The sequence below is a fragment of the Amblyomma americanum genome, chromosome 3 (genome assembly GCF_052857255.1).
Source record: "Amblyomma americanum isolate KBUSLIRL-KWMA chromosome 3, ASM5285725v1, whole genome shotgun sequence".
In the NCBI taxonomy this organism is placed as follows: domain Eukaryota; kingdom Metazoa; phylum Arthropoda; class Arachnida; order Ixodida; family Ixodidae; genus Amblyomma; species Amblyomma americanum.
In genome coordinates this window covers 187,278,830-187,290,722 of record NC_135499.1, presented here as the reverse complement: position 1 = coordinate 187,290,722, position 11,893 = coordinate 187,278,830, and the positions used below count along the sequence as shown (strand labels likewise).

General features: G+C 50.2%; 1 protein-coding gene across 1 annotated transcript; it reads left to right on the top strand.

The window, feature by feature from the left end:
• Positions 1–3,318: 3,318 nt before the first annotated feature.
• LOC144124313 (uncharacterized) lies at positions 3,319–10,310 on the top strand. The gene is made up of 4 exons (XM_077656948.1): positions 3,319–3,498; positions 5,462–5,533; positions 8,712–8,917; positions 9,316–10,310. The coding sequence occupies exons 1-4, from the start codon at positions 3,319–3,321 to the stop codon at positions 9,560–9,562; spliced, it is 705 nt and encodes a 234-aa protein (XP_077513074.1). The 3' UTR covers positions 9,563–10,310.
• The last annotated feature ends 1,583 nt before the right edge of the window (positions 10,311–11,893 follow it).

Sequence of the window (11,893 nt, the reverse complement as noted above, 5' to 3'; positions counted from 1 at the left end):
GCTCTCAAGCCTACAAGGATCCGGCACCTGAAGGTAGCGGGTCTTTCACCAAGCAACCTTGCTTCATATATTGCCTGGACGCAGGGACCGTAACATCGTTCTCTACTGGACTTCATCAAATCAGCTAACCTTTCTCCATTAATTTAATCACTACAACACCCTTCATCACACTTTCACCCATCATTGATACCCTGAGGCAATAAATTTCGCTTTAAAAAATTCGCCTGTCGGTCGAATCAAGGAAGACGAAAAAAAAAGTAGCCCAACCTCACTGACTCAACGTCGCGAACGTTGATGTTACCAGCGAAACTGCCTGGCGTTTGGCTTCTCTCGCTCGAAGCTCGAGATCTTCAGCCCTCTGCTCGCGCATGGTTTCGGCATCCCTCGCGCGGGCTTCTGGATTCGCCCGACGACGCTGTGTCCTTTCGCGCGAGAACTCCATCTGGCGCTCCCGACAGGCGGCTTCTTCCGAAGATCTGCGCGCGACTTTACCCATTTTCCGATCATTCGAGAAACGTCCGCCAAACGAATTCGTAGCACTCCGAATCATCTGTTGGGCGCGCACTCTCCAATTGGCCGACTCCTCTCCTCGAAAGCGACCACCTGTGCTCGGCGCGTGCTCTCACCCGCGCCTTGGCACCACCCACCTCCACCTGGCGGCCGCTGCCCCTCTCCCCACTCGCTGCACCTGTGCTTGGCGCTTGCTCTCCCCCTCGCTAGGCTATGCCCTCTCCCCATTGCTACGCCCGCGTTACCACGCCTTGTCCCATAAAAGTGTCGACCAAGAACAGCTTCCCTGTTAAAAACCACTACTTAGTCAGTAGCTTGTCTAAGACATCTGCACTCTGATCGGATTGTGCGACGCAGCCATATCGTTCGTAGAATTCAGCTTTCATTCCACGCAGTGTCGAAGAGCGGGCGCTTGTGAGCTGAGTGCGCTTGATTACTGTCGCGCCGGATATCACTGCTAGGAAGCTCTCGTTCCTAATGCACCAAGCATGATGCCCTTGGGAGCGGCAGGAGGCGACAAGAGAAGGCTGCCAATGTATACCGAATGTGGCACTGCGGAGGAAGACATGCCGGAAGCACAGTAAGGAGGATGTTACTTGACGCTGGGTTAGCTGAGAAAATCCACAGCCATTTTTTTTTTAAATCTTGGTCTATCATAGCTGGGACACCATGTATACTTTCGTTTGAATTTAATGATCTCTTCCATAGACGACATGAATACATGATCAGTTTTTTAGAGATTTTGCACGCCGCCGCGGTGGCTCAGTGGTTATGGTACTGAGCTGCTGACCCGAAAGGCGCGAGCTCGATCCCGGCCGCGGCGGCCTAATTTAGATGGAGACTACATTCTAGAGGCCCGTGTTCCGTGCGATGTCAGTGCACGTTAAAGAACCCCAGGTGGTCGAAATTTCCCAAGCCCTTCATTGCGGTGTCCCTCATAGCCTGAGTCGCTTTGGGACCTCAATCCCCTATAAACCAAACTGAAGAGGTTTTTGCAGCAGTGTTTTGCGTACTGTCGCAATGAGCATGCGATTTTTTTTAATTTTCACAGTGGTTTCAGAAACACGTTTTTCGAATTCTTTCAGGGTCACAGGTCTGAAGCAAAGACGAAACACAAGGTAAGCCATATAATAAAATGAAAAAAGTGTGCACAAAATGTAAACCACCGTAGAATTAACCATGCAAATGGAAGTAAGCTTTTAGTTTTCAGCACTCAGAACAGCAACAAATGAACGCAAGGTTTAAAATTATATTCCCCTGTAATCCAAACTTTTGTTCTTTATCACAAAAGATACTGTCAAAATTTTTCTTTAGTCGAAAAACACACCCAGCTTTTTGTTGCTTCCAACACGCATATTTCGCGGAACAGATTGCTTACATGTCAAAGTGACTGCAGTATACCGCCACGAATTGCTGACATCGCAAAGTTCTGCTTCATCGCAAGCAAGTAATTCGAATAGCTTATGCAGTTCGAGCAGCCGTGGTTGGATGAAAATACTTCGACAGAAGACTGGCACTTCGGGGAACAGTTGCTTAGTGGCCGAAGGCGTTACTGGTTGGATTCCACGACATGAGGCCCACAGCGTTTCGACGAGAATGTGAAGAGCACATGCATAAAGCTGGCATTCCCAAGCTGGGAAAAAACACGAAGCTATCGACATGAGAAGAGAAAAACGGCAGAACAAGGTATTTCGAACTCGTGGTCAGCGGTGACGCACTGAACCCACCACACAAAGGCCACCTTCAAGCTGGTGGCCTCACCTGCTCGCTACGGCTTAGGAAGAAGCAGTGGTGCATGCGCCAGACACGTCACACGCTCGCAGCACGGATGGTCCGACTCCTCCAGCTGCTTCCCTCACTTTCACAACTGACACCCTTCCCTTCCGAGGGCGCAGATCGGACTTTCTCAAATACAAGGACAGAAGAGTAACGGCTTCGGCAGCGATCGGCGAAAAAACGCGCTCTGGAGCAACGCTGCGATACCTGAAAAAAACAAACCGTCTTGAGTGGCCGCCTCCAATCGTCCGTCACGTTCTTGCCTTCTCACCGAACTCAAGAGAGGCATCAAGTGTGAAGCACGCCATTGGTTCTTCACTTTCTCTGCTTGAGGCAAACTATATATAGGCGCTCCCGTTGCGTATGCGATACACTACATCGTTGGTAGCTAATTGGGATGTCATTTGTAAGGATTCGGCGGTTTATTTCTGGTATGGCATGTCCTCCCACCCTCGAAAGACGTCCACCGGCAAATATCCTCGCAGCGTTCAAATCCTCTGTAGAAAAAAGTATTCAAGCGAACACAGTGTCCTTGCATTCCACAAAATCAGGAGGCGCTTTATGCGTTCAACTCCTCCTCATTTCCACCGATGTGGTCTTAACAGCTATGCGCACTTTTATTTTCTTGTTTCCTAAATATGAGCGTCCTGCACTGAGTAACCTTGTGGCATCCGGAAGCTGTCGGTTGAATCATGTCAGCACGCCAAATTTCAATTTTTACCCCGGTAGTTTCTCCTCTTTCTGACAGAAAAATGCATTTTATGTCGCGCAGCTTATGCTCCTGCTGCTGTTCGAGGTTCAGTTCATCCGAGGACCACTCCGTCTTCAGGGCAAGCACCAAGCTTCCTCGGGGCTGAAAAACAAGTGCGTTCGTAATTCTGCACTTTGATGCTCCCGCCCGCTTCTCCTGCTAGAAACAGATGCTTTCGCTGGCCTTAGAACGGCGTAGTAGAGCCTTGCCTGTCGCGTGCTCATCGCCGACGCTGCTAAGGAGGGCCTCCCTTCTTGGAACACGCAGTTTCTGTGGCCGTCATGAAGCACGACTCGTGGACGCTCTCCAAATTCCGATGGAAGAAGGAGAAAAAGTCGCCGCCACGAGCGGACAGCAAAGCTCCGGGCCTCCAGCCGACCTCGCTCGTGTCTCAAGTGGACCCTGGTGTGGACCCCACAGCAGTGGCCAAATACAAACGCAGTCGTTACATGGACCGCAAGGTTTGCTCTCTGCACTCCTTCCTGCCCTTTTTCGGTGCCCGGTTTTTCGGTGAGAAAGGGCTCTACTAAGGAACACTGTCAAGCGCAGAGCGTTCTCAGCGGCATACCGTTCGTAAAACTATTGCGGATGAAGGCAGTTATCGAACATCTTGGCACTGCGACTGAACGCGCCTATTAGTATGCCTACCCAGAGTGGTTTCTACACTCAGTTCACACCTCACTGTCGTCATGTGCCCACTTTTCTCATGTCACACCTCACCTTTGTTAATGCGAAAGCATGTCTTCCCTCATGAGTGGCGTGGACAGGATATGTCACGCTTTCACCAATCCAAAGCCAATCTACAATCCAATCCACAGCCAACCAACAAGCCAATCAATACTTTCATCCACAATCAGACAAGCCAAACCATAATCCGCAATCCAATCCAGAATCCAACAAGGCAAGAACTGTCAATGGAGAAAACTGCGGTATAGGCGGAAAACGAACTCTGGCCTGCGGCGTGCGAGACGGACGATTCCACTGCGCCGCGACGGTTCGACGTTTGCAGCTGAATAAAGGCCCGTCTCGTGAATGAAGAGTTGTCTTAGAAACGTATCTTCGAGATGTGTACTGAGGCGAACATGAGTAATTACGAGCAGATAAATTGCAGAAGTAATTAACCGAGCACGAAGGTGCGTTTCCGGTAAATTTTCTTCTTGCTTGGCGTGTCGCAGCGCCATCATGCGGCACCCACTGAAAGTCGCAATGTACGACGCTGGTTCAGAAGGTGGCGCGCGCGTAGTAAAGCAGCAGCAGCTCGGCCACTTAGCCATGCCCGAAGCCGCAAATTCAGATGGCGGACCTCGCACAGCTTTCGCATTTCAGCATTAAGTGCACTTCATTTTTTTTTCATAGTGTGAAGCATTTGGCAGGCCACAAATACATCGCTAAAGTGACGCTTACGTTTTTGTGTTAAAAATATTTCTCTAAGCGTGCTTCTTTTCTTCAGTGCGTGCGTGTGTATAGCTGTGAGAAGCGAACATCTCAATTGTCTGCTATATATGAATATGATGAGGGAGGGGCCTGATTACAATTTTCAAATATAGAAGCATGGCGATGACAAATATAACGAGCCACATGACAATTTTCAGCAAGTTTTCGCAGAAGGCATTTCTGGATGTCGTATAGAACAGCAGGATCAAGGTCTTAACACAAAGTAAGCGATAAAACATCAAGACGACAAATAATCATTGCGAAAGACAGACAAGTTCTAGCTGTCGTCCTCGCATGGCAAGCGATAGTGCCATGGAAAAAGTAAGATACCGCGTTATTACAATGCTTTCGTAAAAGCTATAGGTCACATTAGCTGCATCTTTTTTTTGCTGCTGCTGCTGTTGTTGTTGGTGGTGGTGGTGGTGGTGGTGATGATGATGATGATGTTGTTGTTGTTGTGGTTTTTTAATTACGACAGTGTGTCTGCTGGCATAAACTATTATTTAAAAATTTAGGTCACACTGGACTCTCGGAGAAAGTTCAGTAACATCCGGCGGTGTGGCGCAGAAATCCATTCTACACCTGGCGGACGGCCTGGGGGCGGTCCTCACAAGAGCAGGTGTTTCTATCGGATAGCACGCAAAGAGGGGTAGGTCCAAAGCAAGTGTTTAGTGTCCGCCTCGCAGACAGGAGCGGCACAGAAGGGGCATGAATGATACTGTGCCGGCCACGACCAGTTGCCGCTGGGGTGAGGGCGACACGGAGGCGTAACCTTAGAAGCAAGACCTCTTCCCAGTGTGCAAGACCGCCAGGGAGGTCGGTGCCACGCGGTGGGAGAAGCGCTCACGAGGCGCACCGGAGGTTTTCTTTTTCTCCAAGGAGTATTGTCTCCGCTTGAAGGGGACGTGGAGGAGCTGATTCCTGCGACTTGCTCTGTCCTGGTACTACATGACCCACGTTTTTTTTTGTCTTCTCTTTTGAATTATGCAGTTTCTACAGAAGCCCAAAATTGCAGAGGATGTCGCACCGGATGACTTCGGCTCGGCACTTTTCGGATCTCGGGTAAGCGGTTTGCTTTTACCGCGAACTGCAAACTGTGCTCCCATGCGCAACGGTGCCCGATAATATAAGCTGCATCCGCAACTGCGTAGTAATGTAAGAAGAAAAGCCGAAACACAACGTAACAAGCTCGTTTGCAGCCACGCCTATGCGCACGTTTCCTTTCAAGTGACAATCGAAACACGCGCCTGAAGGGATTATCGATCCCTGCAGGGAACAAGCATTCAGCTGGTTGGTGGCGGTTGTGGGTGGTGGTGGTGTAAATGTACAGGCGGGATTAGCCTTACAGTGCCTGTTGTCAATTTCTCCGCCTGAGTGACTGATTTAAGTCATTGCGTTTCTACCGCTGTTCCATAAGGCAGTGAGATGGTCTGATCTGAACTAAGGCATTCCCATCAAGGTGAGGAGGTTGTCGAAACTCCTCCTGTTTGGACTGTTCCAAACAGTTTCTGCTTGCGCAAAGTACACCCAGCAGCCCTGCAAGCACCCACACCAACGGCGACGCCCAGGCAGTCTTCCATGGAAAGGTCTTTAGTCAGCTTGCATTTGCTTTCTCAAATCGTTAAGCCTCCTTGATTTATTCATTCTCTATAACATCCGAAACATATATAATACGAAATAATCACGCGGCCTTCGCGGATTCCCCATCTTGAAGCCAAATCAACGTCCTCTTGATGACAGATATTAAAGTATACGTGTCCAATTATGCCTAATCTTGTAACCGACCAAATTACATTTGGTTGTGTAAGAGACCCGCAATTCGAGTTCTAATACACCAGTTCAGCGGTTAGCATATTCTATAACCCCCAAAATAGTTCGTTGACTTGGACACGTTGGAAATGTGGTTACTCGAACTTTGAAAACGACGTTCTTTCCGTATTTCTGGCGACATCGCGCTCACGACACTGCCACCCGGCCCCGTTCTGCGGCAGCCGCCGCTAGAGCGCGCTCGGCATCGGATTTGCGTTTTTTTCATCAGGGTGGAGACAGCTCCGCCATTTTGAAGCACGGGCTCATTTAGCCACCTCAAAATATTTTTTTTTTTTGCGTAAATCAGCATTTTCTTAGCTTTGAGACGTGGGAGAGTCTAATACTACTCCGTGGAGCGCATATCGCATGTTCTCTCAGGTCATGAATGGTAATATCCCTCAAGAGAAAAGTATGCAACAGCTGTATCTTACCTGTACTCACCTATGGGGAAGAAACATGGAGACTAACGACAAGGGTTCAGCTGAAGTTAAGGACAACGCAGCGAGCCATGGAAAGAAAAATGATAGGTGTAACGTTAAGAGACCGGAAGCGGGCAGAATGGGTGAGAGAACAAACGCGGGTTAATGACATCCTAGTCGAAATGGAGAGGAAGAAATGGGCTTGGGCAGGGCATGTAATGCGAAGGCAAGATAACCGCTGGTCCTTAAGGGTAACGGAGAGGATTCCAAGTGAAGACAAGCGTAGCAAGGGGTGGCAGAAAGTTAGGTGGGCGGATGAGATTAGGAAGTCTGCGGGGATACGGTGGGCGCAGCTGGCAAATGACAGGGTTAATTGGAGGGGTGTGGGAGAGGCCTTTGCCCTGCAGTGGGCGTGGTCAGGCTGATGGTGATGTGCTTCCAGCCATCTTAGTCCCAAAAGTCTTATTTCAGACTAGGTAAATTTTAGAAGCTCTAAGTGGCGCCCCCCGCTCGAACAATTGGTGACACCATCATGTATGGTAAAAGAACGCTGCATCGAGGCACACTGCTTCATTCGTTTCGTCCGTGCGTTGCGTGTAAGTTGCGACTGAAGCGGGGCTAGCTCGAGGAAAGGATGAGCTGACCAGAGCAGAAGCGAATGGCTGTTTGCTCGACTGAGCCGGTATGTCATTCGCATATCCTGAGGTATACAGTCTTCGCGAAGAGCAACCAGGCTGCCGCGAAGGCTGCGGGAGCAGGCGCGGGGACGTGCGGTGGTGTTGCGTTCGCTCGCGCTCGCCGGCGCTTGTCTGCAAGCTCCAAGGGTACACAGCACCTGACGTAACTTCGCGCCCTCACTCTCGTTCATTAGGTGATAGAAACAAGCGCATATGATGTGCGGGCTGCACTTTAACGTTTCCAGAGCACGGTTGTGCTGAGCGAGGGCTCCCAGTGTGGCAACAGTGCTGTTCGTCCTTTTCGGGCAACTGCCCTGAACGGGATATGTGTCGCATTTTCTCGCTATATAATTATGCGTGCTTACGTATGTTATGGGCGCCGCCACTGAAACGGATCAGCAAAACAGCGCTCTTCTGCGCGTTTGATGTGTCTCTAAATTCAAGCAGGGTAACGGACCTCGAAATTTAAATATGCTTTTTCAGGAGCGCCTTGCGCACTGCCACTTTATGTGACTCGAGTACAGAAATATGGGGAAGCTTGTTAGCCCTTTCCGGCTCACTTATCGGTCCTTTATATTTGCAAACCGTGCCTGTTAACCCCTTGTTCACTACGCTTTGTACGAATCTGTATAATGCTTGATTGTAATAATTTCATGCATTTGCTTGTGGGAAAGGTTTTTTTGTTCAAGAAATAAGCTGTGATAAAGGACTAACAAGCTTCCCCATAATTCTGTATTCGAGCCGCATAAAGTGGCAGTGCGCAAGGCGTTCCGGAAAAAGCATATTTAAATTTCGAGGTCCGTTACCCTGCTTGAATTTACAGGCACATCAAACGCGAAGAAGAGCGCTATTTTGCTCATCCGTTTCAGCAGCGATGCGCAGAATGTAAGCACGCATAATTATATAGGGAAAAACGCGGCTTATCTCCCCTTCAGGACAGCTGCCTTAAGATGACGAACAGCACCGTTGCTACACTGACCGCCCTCGCTCGGTACGAACGTGCTTCGAACACGTAAGAGCGGAGCCCGCACATCATACGCGCCTAGCTTTTATCATCCGAAGAACGAGAGGGAGGGTGCGAAGTTACGTCAGCTGCTGTACCCTCGGAGCTGACCAGCACCGGCAAGCGCGAGCGAACGCAACGCCGCCGCACGGCCGCGCGCCTGCTCCCGCAGCCTGGTTACTTCTGGCAAAGACTGTACATGCAGCTAGAAAAACCCCCATTGCATATGCCAGCGCCGCTTTACACTTTCTCCTGTGCCCAATAACTCTCCTCATCGGGACAGCCGAATAATCTTGTGCAGAGCGTCACAGCGAAGCGTGGCATGCGTGCAGGTGTCGCTGCGGACCCTGGCACCGACGGCGCCAGACGCAACCTCGGTGCACGGGGCCGCGCCAGCGGCGACCGCCCCGCCCCTGGTGCCCATGTTCCCCACGCGGTCGCTGCTGCACGGCAATTATGGCCGCTACCAGGGCCCGCTGAGCCAGTGGCAGATCTCCGCTGACATGTACATCGATAGCGACATCCGCAGGAGGGGACGGTATGTGCGGGAATCTCCGTCGTTTCCTAAGCTTGACGCACTCCCCGCGCTGTCCAGTTGCCATCATAGAGAATGAAGACATTTAGTTGCTGGATCAATTAACTGTGCTGGAACTTAATTTCGCGATGCCCCAGTGGAAACGAAACGCCCGCATTCCCTGATCATGAATGATGGCTTCGAGTTTGTCAACCAGAGCTTCACAAGATTCCGCTAATGGCGGGGTGGTTACAAGATATGTCTCCGTTTATACATGCACTTGGATATGTTGCAGGGGTCACTAAAGTCTTCTTCTCTGTCTCGTGTATTATAAACGATCTTAGCAACCCTCGAGTGCTGAAGAATCCCTGCGATCGCATCGTGGCGGGGGCTTTAATCGATCGCAACGTGCCTCGTCGCAGGCGGCGAGTGGTGAGCCGTTCGTGCGCCGAGGAGGCAAAAGCACCCCTGGCGCCCGTGGAACGCGTGGAGCGGCCTCGGCCGCCTCGGCCACCGGCCGAGCCCTGCCCTCGGCGCGAGGACGTGGACCGCGAGATGGGGCTGCCCCGGCGCCGGCTCGTGCTCAAGGGTCCCCTGCACGCCTCTTCGTACGCGCACTGGTACTCGAGGGTGTTCAGCCCGGCCTCTTCGTCCGCCGAGGACTGCTGACGCACTCGGCTACCTGCAACTACACTCGTGGGGCCATCAAAACCGTGCCTCCTGACCTCTACTGTTACGCACTCCTGATCTAGCTATGGGGGGCATAATGTGGCTGTGCCGGGGCCTATTCTACTATGACTAACATGGAGACCAGCACAGGGTTGAGAAAACCAGGCGACAGCTGCAATCTGCGTGGCGAAGAACTCTGCGTGTCAATGAGTATGTGTCTTGCCGTAGTTGAGGAAAACACGCTTAAAGTTTTAATTGTTTGTTCTTGCTAGCAACACCAGAAGCTACAGAGCTGGTTTCAGAGACTGCTGCTGGAAGCAGGGTTCAAAGCCGAGTTAACCGAATAAGAAGGGAAATTGTGTTGTGTGTTCAGGCACAAAGGTCTGCAGCTGGGCGAGCTGATTCGCATGCATATAGGAACCGCCCAAACAAGAGACAACCAAAGAGGGAAAATACGCTTGCATTGCTTATGTCTCCCTTCACTGATTTTCCCGTTTTTCTACGTTCGACTGTCCATGAGACAGCTGGTAGTGATAAGAAAGGTCGTTCAGGGGGCAAAGGTGCAGCTCATGGAAAAAGCAAAGATGGCAGCTTACAGAGTTTGAGGGCAACTACTGGCGTGGATAATTTGCTTGACGAACCACATTATAGTGCACTAGCACTTATAGTGGGGCCATTCTACGGATTTATCCGTTTTTCTGCTTTGTTTTTTTTTTTGTCTGAAGCCTCTGAAGCCCGCTTTGTAGCAAGCTGCCCACCAGGTTGTGGACAGCCTGCCAAGATATATATATATATATATATATATATATATATATATATATATATATATATATATATATATATATATATATATATAGAGAGAGAGAGAGAGAGAGAGAGAGAGATAGACCTGGCAGGTTCTGATGACGTCATAAGATCACATGACTTAGGTGGCAGATGGACGATGAACAATTCCGAAGATCGCCTACCATGGAGCTACTGCGGTCAAGAACACTGTTGAGCTATTGATTGCTGCTGTTAGTACGTGAATAACGGAAGTCAATGAACAAGCTGAAAACTGGTCGCCGCAGGAAGTTGTTCAGAATGTGCTGGTAGAACTTCATTGCAAAATCAAGTGGGCAAAGACATTCGACTGCAGTTACCTAATGATCCATAATGTGTTCATCAAGGTTCCAGTACCTTTGACAGTACATTTGTTCACAAGGGCACTCTAATGTGTCGCCAACAAAAGCTGAACTGGCTCCGATCTCATCGCGTACCGTGCGTTCATACTTCATCCGGCATGCGCTGTCGGCTTTATTGCACACACGTGAGCTACGTAACATAGACGTGCCTTATCGGAAGCTGCAAACGTGTTATCACTGTCGCACATGGCTCGCAGAAGTACGCACTTAGATAATAAAAACAGATGTGTATCTTACTTCGTTTGTAGTACATTTTTGGCACAAAGCTTGGCGGCGCAGTCAAACCGACACTTCGCGGCCTCAAGCTTCAAAAAAAGCAAAAATCTGGCGGAAGAGACTGCAACGTATTTTTGTAATCATGACTGCAAGTATGTTTTCCATCAGCGGCCACAACTGTTCGCCTAAACGTGAGTATATTTGAAACTTGTTCTTGCGTTTTTAAGACCGCGGCGATACCTGGTGCGCACAGTCAGGCTTCCTCCGGGTAGCTGCTAAACGGCCCCTGAAACGCCCCTTTGTCGATCACGAAAAAACGCCCTAGAATTGATGAGGCGCCTTACAAGCTGCGGTGCGTTTTTCCGCGGTGTAGAATGCTGATGTAGATCGATGTTTTTCCATCGATGTAGAGGTTTGCCCGATGTAGAGGAAGGGGCACTCGCTGCAAGGGATTCTATAAACAACACCGGGAAACTTGGCACGTGGTAGCGGGTCCTTCACATTCAAAAGTTCGGCTCGCAGCTTACTTGCTGCAAAGTGTGCGATGTGCACTCCGTGCTTTCTAAAGATCGAGAAAGGGTTTCGCTGACCAGAGACACATAGGGAAATTGCAGCGCCTTTCATCCTTTTGGTGTCAGGTGCCGTGCTCCTCGCGTGTGCTCGACCTTTTTCGTCGCATTCCAGACAAAATGCCTGGGGTAACCGTTTCGTTCAAGATCCCTTGTTTCCAGCTTCATTTCACTGCCAAGGCTTGCCGGGTCGGAACAGATGTTTTTGGCACGGTTGACTATAGCAACTGAACGCTTGTGAGCCGTATACGGCGAGCTGATCCAACATCCAGGTATGTTCCCGTGGTCGTTGCTTTCTGGAAGAAGGTCAAGCGATGCGCATCACGTTTGACGAGTACGTCCAGAACCGGTATGCTACCGCT